General features: G+C 47.2%; 1 protein-coding gene and 1 non-coding gene across 2 annotated transcripts in view; both read right to left on the minus strand.

Moving 5' to 3' along the window:
* Tdrd9 (tudor domain containing 9) overlaps positions 1 to 19733 on the minus strand; it is a 60913-nt gene extending 41180 nt beyond the window's left edge. Inside the window, exons 1-8 of the mRNA XM_023705649.1 lie at positions 19595 to 19733; positions 14225 to 14286; positions 10957 to 11011; positions 10750 to 10834; positions 10128 to 10185; positions 7533 to 7637; positions 1439 to 1536; positions 499 to 630 (exon numbers count right to left, since the gene is read on the minus strand). Of these exons, the coding sequence (XP_023561417.1) occupies positions 499 to 630; positions 1439 to 1536; positions 7533 to 7637; positions 10128 to 10185; positions 10750 to 10834; positions 10957 to 11011; positions 14225 to 14286; positions 19595 to 19668 (669 nt within the window). The 5' untranslated portion in view covers positions 19669 to 19733. The remainder of the gene's footprint in view (positions 1 to 498; positions 631 to 1438; positions 1537 to 7532; positions 7638 to 10127; positions 10186 to 10749; positions 10835 to 10956; positions 11012 to 14224; positions 14287 to 19594) is intronic.
* Positions 11935 to 12040, minus strand: LOC111813803. Its single transcript, XR_002818968.1, has one exon. It is a non-coding gene; the product is annotated as a U6 spliceosomal RNA (small nuclear RNA).
* Positions 19734 to 21189: the final 1456 nt, after the last annotated feature.

The following is a 21189-nucleotide window of genomic DNA, read 5'->3' on the forward strand; positions in this document are numbered from 1 at the left end:
GCATGTGGTGCTGGGGGATTGAACCGCGGTCCCTGTGCTTTGCTAAGCTTGTTCTAAGTAGGTGCTTTAGACCACTGAGCCATCTCACCAGCCCCCAGAATGTATTTTAAAGAGAGCATAATTACAACTGATAAGACATGAGAAGCAGCTCACATTTAGAAGGCAGGGTGGGAGGCACTCAACTGTGCTTTTGTATTACACACGCTGTCCTCGATGCAGCTGCTGAGATCACAGATAGCAGCATACAGAGTCAGTCAAAGTGAAAATTCTACACGTGAACTGCTATTTTCAAAAAAAAAAAAAAAAACTGATGGAAATTATTAGTACACTAATATCAGCCATTCTGTACATATGCTCGCATGATTATTAGCAGAGGCTTTTCCAAGCACATTCTGACCACTTACAGCTCCCAAAATGCCTCGAAGATTACGAAATGTAGGTTTCCCCTACTAAAAAGTCCTGGCTTTCCCACCATCACTGTGTCCCAGGCCGCCCTACCTCCTTCAGCAGAAGGACGGTGCGCTCGATGTCGCTCAGACCAGGCGGGGAAAGCGCAGTTGCCAGCAGGGCTCTCGGCTCCCCCATGTCAAGTAACTTCACTTTCAGGACTGTGCTTCCTAACGGACAGCGCTGAAGAGAACAAAACCAGTTAAAGAGAAGTTAACCTGTTCACAGGAATGGCGCTCCAGACCGCGAGAAGGAAAAGAGAAGCAAGAAAACTGATCGAGAAAAGAAAAGTGAGAGTGATGGAGAACGGCAAAGACAAAGAAGTGAAATAAAAAAATACATGGGAAAAGGGCAAGAATGAGAAAGACAGGAAAACACAAGGAGAGAAAGAAGAAAGAAAAAAGCTACTCCACAATATTCATCACAAAAGGTAAATGAAAACAACACCACTTCGGGATAATGCTCTCTTAAAGTCAACAGCTACCAAAGAATATTATTCTCATTAAGAAAGTAAGCTGGTGGGGGACAACCCGTTCGGGCCCCCCTCCTGTCCCTGTCTTAGACAGGAGCTTTCTTTCCCTCAATAAATACATTCTGCTCATGAAAAAAGAGAGAGGGGGGCCAGGGAGATGGAGAGAGAGAGGCAGAGGGAGAGGGAGAGGGAGAGGGAGAGGGGGAGAGAGGGAGATGGAGAGAGAGAGAGAGATGGAGAGAGAGAGGGAGAGGGAAAGGGAGAGGGAGAGGGAGATGGACAGAGAGAGGGAGAGGGGAGAGAGAGAGAGAGAGAGAGAGAGAGAGAGAGAGAGAGAGAGAAAGCTGGGGGAAGGGCTGGTATTACACTATGCAGTGAGCCAGAGCGTTGACTACAGACAAGCCTTGTTGGGGCTCTTGGGGGGGGGTGTCAAAGCTATGTGCCATTAACATTACATTAAACTATTCAGTAAGTTGCTTATCCATGAAAAAATTAACCTTGACAACCAAAGCACATTACCAACATCTCTGGCACGACATAATCAGGGATGCACTTCTCCCAGAAGTCCCGAGGCACCAGTCGGTAACAGTAGCCTTTGGACACTCGTCCAGCACGGCCTGCGAATGAGAGACGCTCAGCACCACTCGGCACGAGTCACCTGAGCGTGCAGGAGCAGTACGACCAGCTGTTGAACAGGAAGTAGGAGAGCAGCATTATCTTCTACCAGAACCAGTCACTTCCAGTCACTCATAACTTCAGAATAAGCTAGCATACGTATTAGTAAGTTATTCTAAATTTATTCAAGCAAGAGTATCCTGAAAAGAATAAGCTAAAATCAGATTAAGTTCTGACTTCTATTCAGTGATCAACATTATAAAATCCAATATATATTTGTTTGTTTGTTTGTGACAGGGTCTTGCTATGCAGTTCAGGCTAGCGTTGAACTCACTGTGTCGCTGATACTGATATCTAACAGCCATCATCCTGCCTCACCCTCCAGAGTGCTGGGATTACAGGTGTGTGCCACCATGCCCAGGTCCAACGCATATTTTTTTAAAAACATAAAACAAAACCAAAAACAAAACAAATGACCCAAATATTGCAGCATAGGCTTATAATCCCAACACTTGAGAGGCTAAAGCAAGAGGATGACAAACTCAAGACAGTCTAAGCAACTTAACAAGATCCTTTCTCAAAAACTAGTATGAAGGTCCTAGATTCAATCCCCAATACCATAAAAAAAGGAACACAAGGACTGGAGAGATAGCTCAACATCTAAGCGCCCGCCTGGCAAGTGCAAGGACCCAAGTTTGATCCCTGGTACTGCATGCCGTGCTGCCATGCTGCTGGGCCAGATGGTGGCACACATGGCGGCACACACCTGTAATCCCAGTGCTGGAAAGGCTGAGACAGGAGGATCACTACGGGTCTGAGCTGCCTACGGGACCCTTTACCAAATAAATAAATAAATAAGATTTTTTTAAAAAGAACACATAAAGGAGAAGGGATAAAAGGAGGAAGGGAGAGCAAAAAGGAGTGAAGGGAGGAAGAAAAAAAATAACCTTGACCTCATATGCAATAGAAGCCACAATATTCTAAATAACCACATTTCCTGTGAATACACAGGTTTCTCCTAGTAATAAATAGAAGGCATGCAGCTGATGAGAGAAGTTACAGTTCATCAGAGGAGATGATCCATGTGTACTGGTCAGAGACAGAAGGAGCTGCTCCCATCTGTCTGCCCTAAAATCTCTGCAAGTGTCCTTCAGAATGGCCTTCACACCACCTGACTGCAAATGCACTTGCAAAAACTCAGAACCAAGCTCAGCCCACAGAGCCCAGGCCACAAACCAAATGAAATGTTCTAAGGAATTGGCCTGGGGCTCAATAATCATAGTTTTCAAAAATAGGGTGGTCCAGGGGGTCCTCCTTCCCCACTGAGAGGTTGGGAAACACTGAGGGTGCTGGCCATCTTCACCACGCCCTCCCAGCCCTATCTGCAAATAAAATAGGTTTAATTTTAATTTTTTTTTTTTTTTTGGTGGTACCAGGGATCAAACTCAGAACCTCGTTAAAAGTAAGTCTAAGTAGAAGATCTCAAGATACCTATGAAAACAAAACCCTCCTAGAACTACTTAATAAACTCAGCGAAGTTGCAGCACAAAAGACCAACAGCCAGGAGGCCATCCCTCTCTGAGGGAATCAGCCCAGGTATCAGGCAACCAGAAATCACGATCACAATCATCCCAGGTATCAGGCAACCAGAAATCACTGTCACAGTCCAAATCCCACCAAGCATTCAAACTAGCTGCATCTGTCACAAAATACCAACATCGTAACTTAACAAGTGCTTTGACTAGGCTCAGGGCTCAACGTAAGGGAGGAGAGGTTTAATGTGCTCAGGGCTCTGGGATTCAGGCTATGTTTGGATGGCTCCAGATGAAAATACCATGGCAGAAGAGAGCTGCCCACCTCACGGCAGCCAGGAAGCGCAGGGAGAACAGAAGAACCCAGAACAAACTATGCACTTCAAGTCACAGCCCAGGGACCCACCTCTTCCAGTCAGGCCCCACTTCCGGGAGCACATTCAGCCACAACTCTCAATGGAATACTCCCCCCACAGTACCCTCCAATCCAGACACCTTGCAGAAGCTTCACCTCTGAACACAGGAGACTTCAGGAGACAGTTTAGACCCAAACCATACATTCGACCTCAAAAGGCTCATTTCTACCACATTATGCAAGATGCTACGGTCACCCGAGCTGCCAAAACCTTAACAATGCCAGCACCGCTGCGTAGTCCAGCACCAAAGTCTCCTCTGAGGATGGTGGCCAGCTCTTAGCTGTGAGCATCTCCACCACACCTTCACTTTCATTCTTCCAGTTTCACGTGCTGCCTGGCCTCCCAGGCTGCCCTCTGAGATCTAGGTGGAGGCCTCCATGGCCCCATAACTTGTGTGTGCTGCAAGCCTGAAAAATGAGTGCCACATGGATGCCGTCCAGGTGTGCCTCCAGCTCGGCAGGAGGAGCCTGGCCCCTGGGACCACCACGTGACCTCTGTGCGCCTACTTGGTGGAACGTGCATTCATCTCACGAGGCTCCGGACGGCAGGCCCCTATGGCTCTCTTCTCCAAGTGAAGTCTTTCAAAGCAGTCTGTCCTCTCACAGCCTTAAGCCTCTGATGCGTGAGGTCTGGCCAATCCTGAGATACCTTTAGGCAGTCTTCTCCCCAGGCAGGCATTGTGCCACTCAGCTATACCCAAGGCCTAATGCCAATCTTTTTAGCAACCATACTTTCTATGGCCCCACTCTGCAAGCCCTTTCTGGCGTAAGTGCAAGAATTTTACGTTTTTTGGCTATTTGGTCTAAATTCTCACTGAAAATATGACTTAAAGTACCGGCAATACTCATGCCACGGCCTGAACACGGATGCTCTGAGATCCCCTCTGGCAATCCAAGTAGTCTTCCATTTTAAAATTCAGCCTCACACAAAACCTCAGGAAACAGACAAAACATATGTGGATAAATTCTTTGCCAAAATGATACACCCATGACCTCTAGTCCAGTTTCCAAACAGAGTTCTTGTTCCCAGCTGAAAGCCAAGACGCTGGCCTCTACTGGCCACACTCCTATCAGCATCTGGTCTGAGCTCCGGCCAGAGTCTTCCAACCATCTGTGCTCCCTCCGCTTACAGTGTTTAAGGCACTCTTGGTGTCATCTTCAAACCTGTCTAACCTCTTCCCACAATCCAGCTGCAAAGGCTCTAAACCACACAGTCAGCGACAGCTCCACTGTCACAACACTTCCCTGTATTAGTCAGTGCCCATCACTGGGACAAAGCACCCTACACCTGCAACTTAAAGGAAGGAAAGTTCACGTGGGCTCACATCCCCAAGGATTCAGCCACGGCTGGTGGGCTCCCAAGCACAGGAAAGTTGCTCGCCTCACAATAGCCAGGAAGCAGAGACAAAAAAGGGAGGAGCATGGTGGAGGCAGGCGGAGACATTTCCGAAGGTGTCACCACAGCGCCTCCAACCGGGCCCGCTCACTAACGGCACACTTAGCCAGCGACTGATCAGTGCACCGACCCACGATGAGCACGGTGCTGTATGGCCCAGTCGCCCCCCCCCCCAAGCCCGACCTCTGAGACCTAAGCGGGAATTTCAGACCTACAGCCAGCACTAGCCAAGGCTGAGCTGTCTGCCCTCCGTGCCTCGCCTCCTCCCCAGGAGCCCCACTGAAGGCCGTCTGCACCTCCCCGCCGCGCCCTTCCTGGCCCAACTGCAGAGACTCTCGTCCCTGTGACCTCACATGGTTGCAGCACTCTCTGTCTCTGCGTCCATGTGCGGTGAACTTAATTTTCTGAGTCCCTCCTGTGTCCCCTGCAGTGGCCACACCTCACCAACCATCTCACACGGATGTAACAGAAGGGAGGTTCTGTGGTGCAGAGCCACTAGACATCCACAAGCCGAGAAACAAATCTTGATCTAAAGCTCACGCCACATTATACAACTTACTGAAGTGGAAACTGATACAAAACAGGGCCTGGATCTAAGTGAAAACTATGAAATTATGATAAGAAACACAAGAGAGCTAGGCACAGTAATGCGCACCTGGAATCACAGCTACGTGAGGGAGACGGTTACAAATTCAAGGCTAACCTGGGCAACTCAGCAAGACCCTGTTTCAAAATTTTAAAATACTTTCTAAATGGTTGGGTAGGTTGCTCAGTGGTAGAGCACTAGCCTAGCATGCACAAAGCCCTGGGTTCAATCCTCAGTATAAGAAAAAAAAAGAGGGGGGCACAGGAGAAACCTGCAGAATCCAGAGGTACAGAGAAGCACAGGAGCCCTTCGAGGCAGGCCCATCCCAGCAGTGCGTGAGTTCTGTCCAGATCACACAGCCCTATACTCGCAGGGTGTGTGCTGCTACCTGGGGCCTCGGTCCAGTGTGCTGCGCTACACATACTTAAGACACTTCAGAACAGAGCTGGAGGAAGCAGAGGAAGAACTCAAGAGACTCTATGCTGTTTCTGCCACTTTCTATAAAGAAAAAATTGTGCAACAAATATTTTCTAACTATAAAAATTTTAAGCATACAAAAAGGTAGAAAAGTACAATCTCAAAACTGAGCCCATCACAGTACTTCTAATGTTTTGGCACATTTATTCCTAGTTGTTGTTCCTAAGCATAGCTTTCCTGGGGTCGGGGCCAGGGCAGCAGATTAGACAAGGTGGGATGACCGTCTCTTAGTGTTCTCTTTTCATCTGTGCAGCAACACCCAGCTTGGGCCCCTTGCAGCGACAAGATGCTCTCTGTGGCCAGGACAGGGTAGCACCCGCCGGCTCTGGACCAGGCTGCTCAGGAGAGGTGATGTAACAAAGTGGTCAAGAATGAGGACTGAAGAGGATTTCTGGGCCAAATCCCAGTCCCACTGGTCTACGACCCCTGGACGGTGACTGTTACCCTGCCCTTAGAAGGCAGACCTAATAAGACACTGCATGCTCATCTCTTGCTGGTCACGAGGGCTGAGCGAGGGAGCGACCCACTGGGGAGACAGCCTGCTGCACTGTGAGCACTTCCACGTGCTGCTTCATTCTGACTCCCAACAGATACACCTGGAACGGTCTTTCACCTGCCCGCCCTCCGGAAGGCCCCTGCTGAGCACATCCCCAGACACAGGGACACCGCAGAGCAGTGTGCTAGCCCACTAGGAACGTGCTTCCACCATGGCCTAAGCATCCTGCCCCCATCAGCCCCACAGCTCATCTCGGCCGAGCAGTATGTGCAGACGGCCAAGCATGTGCTGAGCCCCTGCAGAACCCATTTAGGAGCAATACCCTAGAATGATCAAAGCTCAGGAGTCAGAAGAAGGCTTGTCGAAACGTAAGGAAGAGATGCATTCAGCATCCTATCTATGCACCAAAAAGTCTAAATCTCACTGAAAAACAACAGTGTTGAGAAGAGAGTGACACGGCACTGGAAACCGAATCTGTGCCATTTTGTACTCGAGCGCCATTCTAAAGCTTAAGTTTCTGTTCCCTTAAGTTTGTTTCTTGTAAATGCTATCATAGCTACCTAACCCATTATCACCCCACACTTTGTCACAAGACCACTTGTTCCCTACACAGAATGTCAAACACCTTTGTCCCTTTGTCACAGGCTAAGCCTACTATGCTCTGTAGGAGTATTTCTGTGGCTGCGCTAAATCATATTCAGAAAAATTAATCAACCCCCTAGGCCCAGAGTGAGATCCGGAACTAAAGCCACACCACTCGCCCCTCCTGCTCTTCAAGGTCAGGGCTGGGTCATGTGCTAGATGTCCACCACCACCTAATGAGCTTGCTTGTCTCTGCATCCAGCCTCCACAGGTGGCTCAATTAAATACCTATGTTCACCACAACAATACCGTATCTGTCCCTTATACCCAAAGATGCCACATAATACACTGGGTTACAGACCCTCCGACTACATGAGATGTCGAAGTTGAAATTTAAAACTGGTCCTAATAACGTACACGAGTTAGAGTAAAAAAAGTGAAAAGCCGAAGTTCTTAAGACACTGCCTGTGCCCGTGACCCTGCAAGTCCTCCAGGCTTCACCACAGCGCCTTACCTTTCCTCTGGTTACAGCTGGTCTTAGAGGCCCAACTCAGTCGCAGACTCTGATAATTGGTGTCTTCATCACAAACCAGGGTTCTAGTCAGACAAAAATCTATAACTGTCATTTGAGAAAAAGGAATGTAAACACCATGCTAACACCACACAAGACTATCACATAATAAATTACAAAGCACACTGATAAAACAGACATGGGAGCTGGCGTGTGCGCAGGGACCTCTGCGAATGTGCTCAGGTCACTACTGCCCAGAACAGGGAGCCCAGTTTCTTTCCTTCTGAACACTGGGAGTCTCTGGGCACAAAGAATACCTAACCCCTAATGCCCAACGTATCCTAAGAAGGGCCTACCGGGAGGCCCAAGCCCAACACTGAGGGCCATCCAAACAATATTACAGCAGAAGTAGAGAAAAGCAGCTCATGCCCTAGGATCACATTCTGGGTCTGTGCCTGTCTCTCTCTGCCTGGGTCTGTGTGCATGTGGGTAGGACAATGCACTGGTCTCTGTGCTCCAGGCTCATCCACTGCCAGGCACAGGTGGTGGCTGTCCCCTACCACACAGCTCTCTGCCCTCCACCCTCGTGACTCCTCCCTGTGACTGCCCTCCTCGGACTGCACTCGTGATGCCCGCCCCAGCCCCCAGCTCCTGGTCCTTTCCCAACACGAGTCCTCACCTGATTTTCAGAAAGTTTACAACCCACGTAACAGCACCCGCGACTTTCGGCTGGCAAGGCCTGAAAGCCTCCACTCCAACAGCCCTGCCCTCTGCATCTTCCTATTGGCACTCCCAGCCCCCTCTGGGAGCCAGAGTCCCTCCTCCCTCAGCCCGCTCTTGAGACTCCATCCTAGCCATCCTCCTAGGACCTAAAGATGTCCTTTGTCACTTGCCCCTCAGTCCTGCCTGGCTTCCCTCCTGGCCACCCAAGTACAAGTTCAAGGACATGGTGCATGTCGCTCAGTGTCCCTGCTGCTCCACTTTGCCCTAGACCTGGCAACTCTCTGCCTAGCCATGCAGCCTGTACAGCCCTCGAGGTGCCAAGGGGAAGACACAATTGGCCCCTCCCCCCAGCAGCCCGCTGCCCGCCCGCCTGCCCGCCTGCCTGCCTGCCTGCTGCTGCTGGAGCTTCTCATACTCTCCCTGCCTCTCTCCACTGAGGGCCACCATGGCCAGAGCCCTACCCTAAGTTACCATGTGTGCTCTCCCAGGTTGTTAGATCCTCTCTCTTCTCTTTCTCTCCTTGGCTTCACTGCAGTCTATCCCCAGCACAGTGCTGTAACTAATCTGTAAGCTATGTGACAGCTATTCTCAAAGCTGATGGTTCAGGATGACCCTCTGGCACAGGGCCTCGTGGGCCCTCACACTCAGGACTCTTAGCCCTTTCCTCCGGGCTTGCGCTCACCTCCTTGCTGCCTGAGGGTACCAAGCATCCTCTCTATGGGCAGTCTTGTCTGCTCTGCTGCTCCTCCTCAGAGACCCACAGCCCTCCTTCCCTACCCTCCTGGAGCGCCTGGCTCCACACTCTCCTGGAAGCAGCCTTCCCAGCCACCACAGCTCTCATGTCGCAGCACTTCCCAGCACCCCGCGCGCGCTCTTCCCCCCAGTTCCCTCTGGGTGCACTGACCATCAACGCACTTGCTACATATCTGATCTCACCTCTTGCCCTTGTCTTCCCAACATGTGTCCCTGGAGGTGTCACAAGAACAATGACCTGACTGTTTTGTCTCCGCGATTTCCTCATCACAGGGCAGAACCATCGCCTGCCAGCTCACCCTCTCCAGTTCAGCTCCTTGCCCTTCTGCTGTGGCAACCCCTGGTCCTTTCCTTTCCCCTTCAGTACTGGGGATGCAGCCTAGGCCTCACACAAGGTAGGCAAGAGCGCCACTGCTGAGCACTTGGGCAGTTGCATAAAGTTGCCCAAGCTGACCTTGAACTTGGGATTCTCTTGCCTCAGCCTCCTCAACAGCAGCATACGAGTGCATGCCACTGCACCCAGCACCCAGCTCACTTCAATTCAGGTTTCTGTTCAAATGTCACTTCCTCAAAGCTGTATTTCCACATCACTCCACGTAAAAAAGCATTTTCCTCTATAACACTGACCCTTTTCCTGATTACTTTGCCTATTTAATATTTCTCTCTGCCCCAAACTGCATTTGTTACCCCCTGTGATCTGTCTCTCCCACCAGAATGTCATCACCATGAGGACAGGGACTTCATCCTACTCCACCCTGCACTCCTAGCCACGGGTGTGGCTCTTCAACAAGGTGAGCGAATGTAGGAGACCCATCAGTGGTGCGGTCTCGGTTCTCAGGACACACACATGCGGGGGACAAGATGGAGCACTGCTGGGCACTCTGAAACCACCCTCAGGAGCAGAGATGCCCGGGCTCTCCTGACACCTGCCTCCCTCCAGCCACAGGCAGCTCAAGCTACAAGGCCCCTGGAAAGGCTGGGACCTGCTGAGATCAGCCCTGCCACAAGCGAAGTGGCTGCTCAGAGGAGCTGGCACAGAACTGACAGGATTCTCCACTTTCTCCTCCAGCACAAGGGCTGGGAAGGAGGGCACAAGGAAGCAGCTGCTAAGAGGGACCTTACCATACTTCACATCTGGAACAGTGACAGAGCTCTCTGCAATGTTGGTGGACAGAATGATCTGACAAATAGCAAAGAAAAGAAGCGGACATCACCCATCTGTTCTGGACATCATTAGGCAGAGTTAAAGGGAAACAAAAAATTCAATCTTGAAAATTAATTCAGTTTCTCAGCTCCATAACAGAGTTCAAGGCCAGCCTGTAGCACATAGCAAGACACTGTCTCAACAACAATGAAAACACCAACACCGTGAGTTAAGAAAATAAAACAAATCTTAACGTTTAGCAAACCAACTTACAAAACAGAACAGGGAAGGGAGCCAGTTCGCCAGTGGGCACCTGGTAAGATGCCACAAGTCACGACCACACTGAGAGAGCAGCAGCCTCCCTAGGCAGTCTCCAAGAAAATGCTTAGCACTGGTCTTGCCAGCCTTCCTACCTTTCTTTTTTTTAATTAATTTTATTGAAAAAGAAATAGTAATGAGACAGCTTCAAAACAGGTTAGTAGGACAGCTACAATAATTAATACATTGCATATTGTTGTCTTCATAGTAGTTATTCATAGTCTAAGATGTAGACACGGTATCTTGTCTAAAAACTATTAGTACAAATCTTTCTGTTCCTACCTTTCTGTACCCAGGGACTGGACTTAAAAATACATTATTTTGTTCTTCTAAAGTCACACTGGAATGGAGTGGATACACCTGTAACCTAAGAAACAAATTACTAAAATAAAATATCACATGATACATGAACTATAAAAGAGCAACTTCATTACATAAAACAGTGTAACAGTCTAAAGCAACAATGAGGCTGCATCATTTTAAGCACACCTTTTGTGAACCATGTTTGTGAGAAGTCCATGCATGTAGTTGATTTCACCTAGACCTATGGGGAGAAAAGAAAGAGGAGGAAAAAGATTTGTATTTATTGTTAAAAACCAACTTTTAAGTTAAAATGACATGTTTTTCCAAGAATGTTCCATCAATTCATTTTATTTGACTTTTTATCCTTTTTTGCCTAAGTATATCAGAATTACAAGTAGAATTGTGCAATGAAATTAACTAGTCACTTCAAAATAGAGAAGAAGTTGCTGGGCCTGGGGCACATGAATACATGTCACTCTGGCGGCTAAGGCAGCAGAGGGTCCACGAGCTCAAGGCCAGCCTGTGCTGCAAAAGCAGTTCAAGGCCAACCTGAACTGCAGAGTGAGACCCTGTCTCAAACCTCCCCCAGAAAAGCAGTATAAAAAATACAAAAAACCCTATTCCTCCAGTGTTTTTTTTTCTGCAACAGTGATTACATATGGATGCTGGATGCATGAATAGTTTTAATTTCTTTTCTTTCCTCAGATTTTCCAAATTTTTTACCATGAGCACTCAAATTCTTCCCAATCAAAAAATAGTTTCTTTTTGCATTGGTTAAAAATGTAATTTTAATAATTTTTTTTTATTTTTTATTTTTGTATTCTTTTTTTGCTCTCATAATTTTATTGAGAAACAGCAATGAGACAGTTTCAAAACCAATTAGTAGGACAGTTCCAACAATCAATACATGGCATACTGTTGTCTTCCCAGTGGCTACCCATAGTACAAGATGCAGGCATGATATCCTGTCCACAAACACTATTAGAACTGATCTTTCTATTCACTGAACCAAGAGAAAGTAGCTATACCTCTATCCTATTTTGAATATACAGATACAAAATGGTCCTTCAGTTATATTCCCCTTTTTTGTTTAGCTTTGTCAGAGAAGGGTATTACACTGTCATCCAAATATTGTAGGTGTGTGAATTCAGCAAAATATTATATAAAAATATGGAACGCTTCACAAATTTGCGTGTCATCCTGCGCAGGGGCCATGCTAACCCTCTCTGTATCACTCCAATTTCAGCATATGTGCTGCTGAAGCGAGCACAAGAAACAGCATTTGGGACTGGAAGTGTCATGCAGTGCTAAGGTGTTTATTTGCTGGTGTACACAAGGCACTGGGAACAACAACATACATGCACATATATGACCTGCCAAAAATGGATGCATCAGGAAAATAAAAACTTTAATATTTTAATACTAAATTTACTGAGACATCATGAAATTAATACAAGCTACACTTGGCCTCTACAATTATAAGAGGTGCTAGAAGTGGAGACCATTAGCTTCCAGGCACTCAGCATAGCAAACTGCCTAAGCGTCTGTGTGTGTGTATCTCTGTCTCTGTCTCTGTCTCTGTCTCTCTGTCTCTCTCTGTCTCTGTCTGTCTGTCTCTCTCTCTGTCTCTCGGTCTCTGTCTCTGTCTCTCTGTCTCTGTCTGTCTCTGTCTCTGTCTGTCTGTCTCTGTCTGTCTCTCTGTCTCTGTGTCTCTGTCTCTCTGTCTCTTTGTCTCTGTCTCTGTCTCTCTGTCTCTCTGTCTGTCTGTCTGTCTGTCTCTCTCTCTCTCTCTCGCTCTCTCTCGCTCTCTCTCGCTCTCTCTCGCTCTCTCTCGCTCTCGCTCTCTCGCTCCCTGCCCTCCCCCACCTCTCCCTCCCTCTGATATAGCTCAGTATGAAGGCCCTGGGTTCAGTCCCCACTATCAGGTGGAGGAAAGGTCTGATCTCTCATTTTAGGTATTTCTACGTGAGAATAGCAACACAGCTCTGCTTTGGCCATTTTTTCCTGACAGAAACATTATGCACGTAGCAGTCCCCTGATAAATATCTATGGAGGCAAAGGCAGCTCTCTCTCGCAGTCGGCTAACGGCTATTTCCCACACAGAAGTGAACCATATTCTCAGGAAAAGGTGATGGAGACCTTCAACCCACATGCTGCCTTCCGACAGCATGAGTTGCTCTCCGCGCGTGCCTTCTGCCCTCCGTCACCACAAGCACAAAGGCTGATCTATGCCACACGAACTTCCAACTGCAGAAGAGGTCTGAATTGTTGTCATGCTCCATCAAACTATACTCCTTGATTGAAAGATTGTTTTGAAAAAGTAGTTTAACTCAAATCAATCTTTTCAGAAAGGGAAAACAGACTATGTTTTAAACAATAAGAAATGAACTCTGCCGGCCCTGCCCCTGGGCTGGCACGCTGAGCACCGAAACTGGGCATGGTGGCACATGCCTGTAACCCCAGCACTGGGGAGGCTGAGACACAAGGATCACTGTGAGTCCAAGCTGTAGCGAGACCCTGTACCAGATACATAAAAAAAAAATGAACTCAAATATTAACCTGACTACTCCCATAGTATTACAACAACATATTTTACTGTTAGAAGTAAGCTTTAACGCAGACTAATAACAATTACCTCACATTTATAAGCATATAAATGAACGCAAGTTTAACAAGGGCCAAAGTCTTATTGAAAATTTGGAAAGTAGTAAAACTCCCTTTTAAAAGTTAAACTCTCAGCAGAGCTTGGTAGTACACATCTATAATCCCAGCACTCACGAGGCTGAGGCAGGAATGCTGAATTCAAGGACACCATGGGCTACATACCGGGTTCAAGGCCAGCCTGAACTACAGAGAGAGAGATCTTTTTATTTATTCATTTTTTAAATGTATTCAGTACAGGGTCTGCAGGGTCTCACCACACAGATCGGACTCGTAGTGACCCTCCTGTTTTCAGCCGCCCAGGCGCTGGGATTACAGCCGCCCAGGCGCTGGGATTACAGGCTCCCAGGCGCTGGGATTACAGGCTCCCAGGTGCTGGGATTACAGGCTCCCAGGCGCTGGGATTACAGGCTCCCAGGCGCTGGGATTACAGGCTCGTGCTACCACGCCCAGTCTCAGTCACTGTCTCAGGGCGCTCTGGGGTGGGACTGGCACGGCTGGGGATCGAACCTAGCCCCTGCTTGAACCCTGGTCCCTGCATCTGCCTAAGCAGGTGCTTTAATCGACTAACTTAAAAAAAATTTTATAAACCTAAGAAAAGTTAAATTCTTCATTGTCAGTAAGCAATGTGTTTAGTAATGTAAAGTTATAGCATGAAGTCAAACAGAAAGTCACATTTGTTTACATTATCAGTGTCTAAAAAAAAAAAAATAGACACGGGCAACACCACGCTCCCTAACTGGTACCACGCAAAGCCTTATAAGCCTAGGTTACGGGATGATGACATTCATACCTGGCAGAAACACCAACACACTGCTCCTCTCTGACACGAACTGGACCTTTGAGGTCTTGTTCCTGGCAAAAAGTGAGGTGCACAAAAGTGAAAAAAGATACAACATCTACTCCTTTAGAAGAGCCTCGACCTGCTGGCTATGTCCCCAAAAGCCCCTACAGATCGTGCCATGCAAGGTCCTTCACTGCACTTCAGAGAGCAGAGGCCCAGGGGGCGGTGCCCAGCCCAGCGGCACTCAGAGGCCTGTGTCCTGACGCCACCTGCTCACCTGTGGAATGCCCTGGCTGCAAGCGTCTTCCTGAACATCCAGTTACTATCCCCAGAACCCCAGACAGCACACATTTAAAAATAACTCCAAGCTGTTATCAGAGCCCAACCTACTATGTGAAAGCATTTTTGTAGAAAGCACCCATCCCCTACCCCACTACTGCCAGTACACTTATTTTTGTGTGAAATTAGAACTCTCAAACTTTTGTATAGCAAGAGAAACCATGAACAGACTGAAGAGACAACCCACAATGTGGGAAAAAATGTTTGGTGGATGATCCTCAGACAAATAATTACCATTGAAAACATAGAAAGAACTCAGAACAATCAGACCTCCCCAAGTTGAAGACCCAATCCAAAAATGGGCGTCAGACAGCAATACCCACTTTCAGCTAAAGAAACACAAACAGCAGATATATAAAACAAGGTTCAGCACCAGCGTCATTCGAGAGATGCAAATTAAAACAATGAGATTCTGTCTCATCCAGGAAAGAACAGCTTTATTATCAGAAAATCAACCAATAACAAATGCTGGAGCAACTTTGGGGAAAAGGTACCCTTCTCCACTGCTAGTGGCAGTATAGACTGGTGCCAACCACCACAGAAATCAGTGTGAAGAGCTCTCAAAAACTAGGATTGTAGGTCCCACGGGACCCAGTTATTCCCCATCTAGGCATCTTCCCAGGAGAACTAAAAACATCATACAACAGTGATATATGTGCACCCATGTTTATAGCAGCCCAATTTGTAACAGCTAAATCTTGGAAACAACCTAAATACCCATCAACTGATAATAAAGATACAATACTTTTATACAATGGAGTAGTATTCAGCCATAAAGAACAATAAACTAGAGACTTGGATAGGTAAATGGATGCAACCATTTGCATGGTTGCAAATGGTTGAGACCATCCATATTCCTAAGCGAAATAAGCCAGATGCGAATGTATAAACATCACACTATCTCCCTAGCGTGAGAAGACGAAGATCCAAATACGTACAACAGATACTGGAAAGTGGACAGAAACCTCAAAAGGGAGGAGAGACCTGGGGAGATAGCTCGGCGGCTTAAGTGCGGGCTTGGCCAATGCAAGGCCCCGAGTCTGAGCCCCTGGACCACATGCTGTGCTGGGTCCAGAACCTGGCGCGGCGGCGCATGACTGTAATCCCTGCACTAGGGAGGATGAGGCAGGAGGATCACTACGAGTCTGAACTGCCCAGTGATACCCTGTACCAAAAAAATTTTTTAAAAAGGACAGAGAAACTGATGAGAATGGAAAAAAAAAAGGTAAAAGAAAAAAAAAACATATATATATATATATGAATATATGAAAGACAAAATAGTTATACTACTAATTTCTCTCAGTTCATTGAAAGGATAAGTTTGGGTTAATACTGTTCAGACCACTAAATGCTGATATCTTGTACTCTGAGTAACTAATTTAAAGATATTAATATGCAATGTATTAACCACTGCTACCCTATCATATTGTTTGGAAATTTGAGGGGGGAGTTGTTTGTTTCTTCAAAACAAAAATTAAAAAAGAAAAAAATATAGAACTCTCTGTCCTCCATGCACCCCTAGCAGAAACAGTCAAGAACCAAGTGAACACTAAAAGCGCCCTAAGACCATGAAGAGGCAAAGAGAAGCACAGAGCAGAAGGGGCAGAGGAGGGATCCACGCACAGTGCCTGTTCAGAGGGGTGGCCTCGGCTGGGGACCTAACAGGAGTGGGGGGACCTAAGGGGAATGGGAGGGGAGGGCAGCCACAGCAAAGCCGAAGAACAACAACCCAGCCTGTGCCTGGGAACAGTAACTGCGAAGGGGTCGATGGCCACACAGGTGGCTCCGGTGCCACAGTGCCTGCCTTGCCTCTCAGCCTCCTCCCTCTGAGCTACACCTGGCCCAGCTACACTGACCAAAAGCACAGGCCTGGTTTATAGACCAACCTGAATGGGGTGCTATGGAGACCCAACATTACAGCTCCACCCGGAGGCCTGATGTGGAAATAATCTCACCGCTTCAAAACAACCCTAACATCCATCAACTGAGGAATGAATAAAAAAATGTATTTTTATACAATGGAGTACTATTCAGCTATAAAAAAAAGATAAGGGGCTGGGGAGATAATTCAGTGGTCTAAGAGCCTTCCTGGCAAGAGCAAGGACCCAGGTTTGATCCCCAGTACCACATGCCACGCCAGCCCCAGAACCCCAGGCGAGCTGTGCAGGCCACCAAAATGGAGTGTGGTGGTGTACACCTGTAAGCCCAGTGCTGGCGAGGCTGAGGCAGGAGGATCACAACAAGTGCAAGCTATGTAGCAAGACCCTGTACCAAATAAAGAAATAAATGATTTTTAAAAAGATAAACGTGAGGGGCTGGGGAGAGAGCTCAGTAGAATAAGCGCTTGCCTGGCAAGCACAAGGGCCTGAGTTCAATCCCTGGTACCACACACAAAAAAAAGATAAATGCGAGACTTTCAAAGGGAAATGGACGCAGCAGAGACCACACTTACAAGTGAAGTAAATTAGGCCCACACGCGAGAGAAGTAACTATTTATATTTATATAATAAACCTCCCAAATAAATAAAGAGAAAAACAAGACAACAGAAAAGAGAAAAAGGATGCTTTATCCATCATGGTGAATATATTTAAAAGTGGACCTTAGCTGGGCATGGTGGGCACACCTATAATCCTATTACCCAAGAGGCGAGGAAGGGTTGTTGCCAGCCTGAGACCAGCTGGGCTACAAAGTGAGGGCAAGGCCAGTCGGAACTGCAGAGTTCAGACCCTGTCTCAAAAAGATGAAATAAAATAAAATAAAATAAAGTGTACCTTGATTTAACATAACTGTTGTACACGTTTTATGTATTTTTGGCCTATTAACTGGTTGTGTTTATTATAATTAACTTGACAAAGACTTACCAAATAATTCAATGTGATGCTAATAAAAAGAAAAAAGTACACAGAAGAGAAAGGGAAAGGAAGGAACTGAAATGTGCTGTCTACACACACTCGTTCCTCACAAGGAATGTAATCATGTGCTACAAACATGGACTAACAAAAAGTTTTTAAAGGAAGAAAAAATAAAGGACAGAGTAATAAGGGCAAGTTCGCAGTTTGGTTTGGATTTTGCTTGGGGGGTTTTGGGTTCTTTTAGACAGGGTCTCCCTATGGACTCTAGGCCAACCCTGAACTCACTATGTAGCCCAGGCTGGCCTTGCACTCATGGTGATCCTCCTGCCTCGGCCTCCTGAGCACTAGAAATGTATTCCAACATTCCTGGACAGAGAAGGAAAATACTGTATAGTATAATCTGAGGACAAACACAAAGCAAGTAAAATTGGAACATCACTAATACAACCGTGGGCTCAGACAAGACCATCACGGGCACTAACGCTACCAGAAGGCTGCCAGGCAGCCTCGGAAAGGCCACTGCTGAGACCCAGAGAGCTCCTGGACCTCGAGCAAGACGAGTGAGGAGGAGTCCCCAGGCACGCTCAGCCACGAGGCTGGAGCGCGGAAGACAGAGCACCCGGCCGAAGTCAGTCCGGCTGAAGGACGCTCACCCAGAGCCACTAGCCCAAAGGTTACCTTTCGCTACAGCAACAGAAGCAGACGGTTCCAGGACAGTATCAGCGTACAGAAAGAGCAATAAAAACAGGTGCGCTGTGCTGTCTCACAGGAGTCCTAGCTCAATGATGTTATTTAAGCAAAACCAGAACAAAGGAAGATAAGGAAAGCCATACATAGCAACTCACCGCTTGATACAGGTTGAGCATCCCTACCCTGAAGTCCTGAAATGCCCCAAAATCCAAAATTCTGTTCTCAGGGTCAAAATTTTGGATTTTGGAGCATTTCAGATTTGGAGTTTTCACATTAGGGATGCTCAGGCAGAAATCTATGCAAATATTTCAAAAGCTGAGAAACTCCAAAATCTGAAACACCCTTTACTCCAAGCATTTCATATACTGGATGCTCAATCTAAATCTAAAAAAATTTCAAAGACAAGGTGAATGTATATGGTAAGTAGCAAGATTAAGTGACTTTACAATGTCAAGCACACTTCAAAGCATCGTGCTGTATACAGCAAATACTTTTAATTCTATCAGTCACTTCAAAATATTTTGTTTTCGTTATTTTAAACTTGAGAACAATTCTTCTCCTTCTCCTTCTTTTTTTTTTTTTTTTGCTGGCTCATCCCGCCTTAAGGGTGAGTCTGATGCGGCATGTAGTGCTGGGGACTGAACTGCGGTCCCCTGTGCCTGACTGAGCTTGCCCAAACAGGCGCTTTAGACAACTGAGCTATCCCTCCAGCCCCTAAACAAGTTTTAAGAATGAGCAAGATAAAGAAAATTTTAGCTATATAAAAATTGCAAATACTTTCCAACAGACTCTTCAAAGAATGAAAGTGACCCAAGAAAGAAAATCTAAATTTTATAACTGAGCACTCACTTGGGGCCTGTGGTTCAGGCCCGTGAGACCGAAGCCACCCAGCGAAACTAGTCCTAACTGCCAGGAGGAGGTGGAATCTGCACGTTCATTGTTTGTTGTCCTTAAAAGGTAAGTGCTACTTAGGAGCCATGGTAAGACTAGCACGGCAAAGCTTCGATAACAGAGTATAACAGTTGTAAAGTTCTACACTCTAGACACCACTTACAAACTAAAACTGTCCTTCTGAAGGGAAAACATATCCTAGGTTTCAAAGAACCAGCTAAAAAAACCAATGCCTGGACTACAAAAGAAGCCTGCTGAGCATGAGGAACACATCACACTAGCAAATAAAAACACAGGCACAGCATGCCTCTGATGGTTTCCACTAGTGTGGGAAGGTTTCTCAAGGCACAATGTGACAACTATGTGTCTGGGAAAGTGTTCCACCTCTATGCTACAGATCCTAGCTTTGAACCTAAAATCGCACTCCACAAGACTACTTTAAGCAGAAATTTCCAGTAAAACACTAGTTTGGCTTTCAAATACATACAGTGGCCATCGATAAGGTATCTGTAGTTACAGCTTCATACTTCAAAAAGTACTGGTAAGTTTCCAGTGAAGGGCAGGGGCCTCAAGTCACATCCACAGTGAAGCACAGAATGCTCTTACCCATTCTCTTTCAACTCCAAGTCATCAAACATCTGAATGAGGGAGACAGCAACTTCATACATGCCCTTCGTCATCGCTGGCTCCTCCAAGAGACAGGGAGAGAGCTGAAAGCAGTGAAAGAAAAATGTTGGAACACCAAAACAGGGCTACAGAAAAAATGCAAAGCGAGTTGGGTGATTCTCCCCTTTGGTATATCACCCTAACAAATATTACAAACAAAAATAGCACCACTTGTAGCCAGTGCTTGGCCACAGGCTCCGACAAGCATGGCTCAGGCTCCTGACATGGAAGGTGCCATACTCTGAGATCAGCCTTCCCATTCACTGAGCAGGGAGGAATCTGAGCCCAAACAGAGATGAAATGTTTGGCAAGAAACTTACTCTGGAGGCACAAGATAAGCTGCTTCTAAGGGCTCCAGAACCAAAGCTGTTTGGCGGGATGGCCCACGCCCTTCTGCTCTGTCACAGCCCTGCCTCCAAGAGCCCTGTGGCCTCAACATTCCTGCCTACAGGAAGAGCCAGGAGAAGCAGGATCACACCTCTGCCAATGCGCCATCAGAAACAACCATTAATGGGGGGGTGCCTGCCAAGGCTTAGGAGCTTGCTACGCTACTTTTGTGTATTAAAAAACAAAACCAAAGTAGGCCCAGATGGCTTAAAACTCCACCTCAGTGACTGCAGAATGCTGGGCACTGATAGCTGCCATGGCCCCAGGCAGACAGAAACAACTGCCTGCACACGCAGCTTTCCAGGAGCCGGCGCAGCAGCCAAGCGTGCACCTCTGTGGTATCCTCCGAGCAGCTACAGCACAAGTCCCACAAAATCACCAGGCCTTTCTGGATATTTTCCAAGAGTAAGAAGAGCTGCTTGCGAACATGCCACCACTGGGCTCGAACGGCCAGAGGTACGTGCATGGCTAGCCCGCCAGGCAGCTTGCACCGCTGGTGGCACACACAGATCTAATCCCTTTTATCGGTCTTCCCTTTTATCGGTCTTTTTACTAATAATGTTAACAAAAAGCAGCCCAATAATCCCTTTCTCATTATTACTATAACTCTGGTAAGATAAGTATGACAAGTTCACTTTGTTTATTAATCACTTTGAAGAAGTATGGCTAATACATTCCTGATATACAAACCTTGTATTAGTTCTACTGTATCCAAATAACCACTATATTCACATCACAACTGTATAAAAAGAGGGAAAGGGTGTGTGCCCCACACACTCCAAAAGCAGCACCCAAACCCACCTACGAATGAGCCATGCAAAAGGTGTATGGCTGGCTCACAGTACTCCACGGAGTTCTAGAACCTGAGGCCCTCTGACTTCTGATACCTGAGACCAGTGAGGACCTTTTAAACACCCTGACAGGGCACCAAACAGCCCTCCTTTCCACGCCAGCCCTGAAAAGAGGGCAGAAGCACAACAGCTAGGGCCTTGCTGTGTGTCAGGCCTACCGCAAGTGGAAGTGGGTGGGCCAGGCAGCAGGACACAGGGGGCATGTGTCCACGCAGGCCACTCCGCAGCTCTCCCACCTGGGTTTGGCCACTGTGATTAAATCACAGTACTTCTGTCCGAAGCAGAGACCCCGGAGCC

Source organism: Octodon degus, unplaced genomic scaffold (assembly GCF_000260255.1).
Source record: "Octodon degus isolate 3935 unplaced genomic scaffold, OctDeg1.0 scaffold00226, whole genome shotgun sequence".
In the NCBI taxonomy this organism is placed as follows: domain Eukaryota; kingdom Metazoa; phylum Chordata; class Mammalia; order Rodentia; family Octodontidae; genus Octodon; species Octodon degus.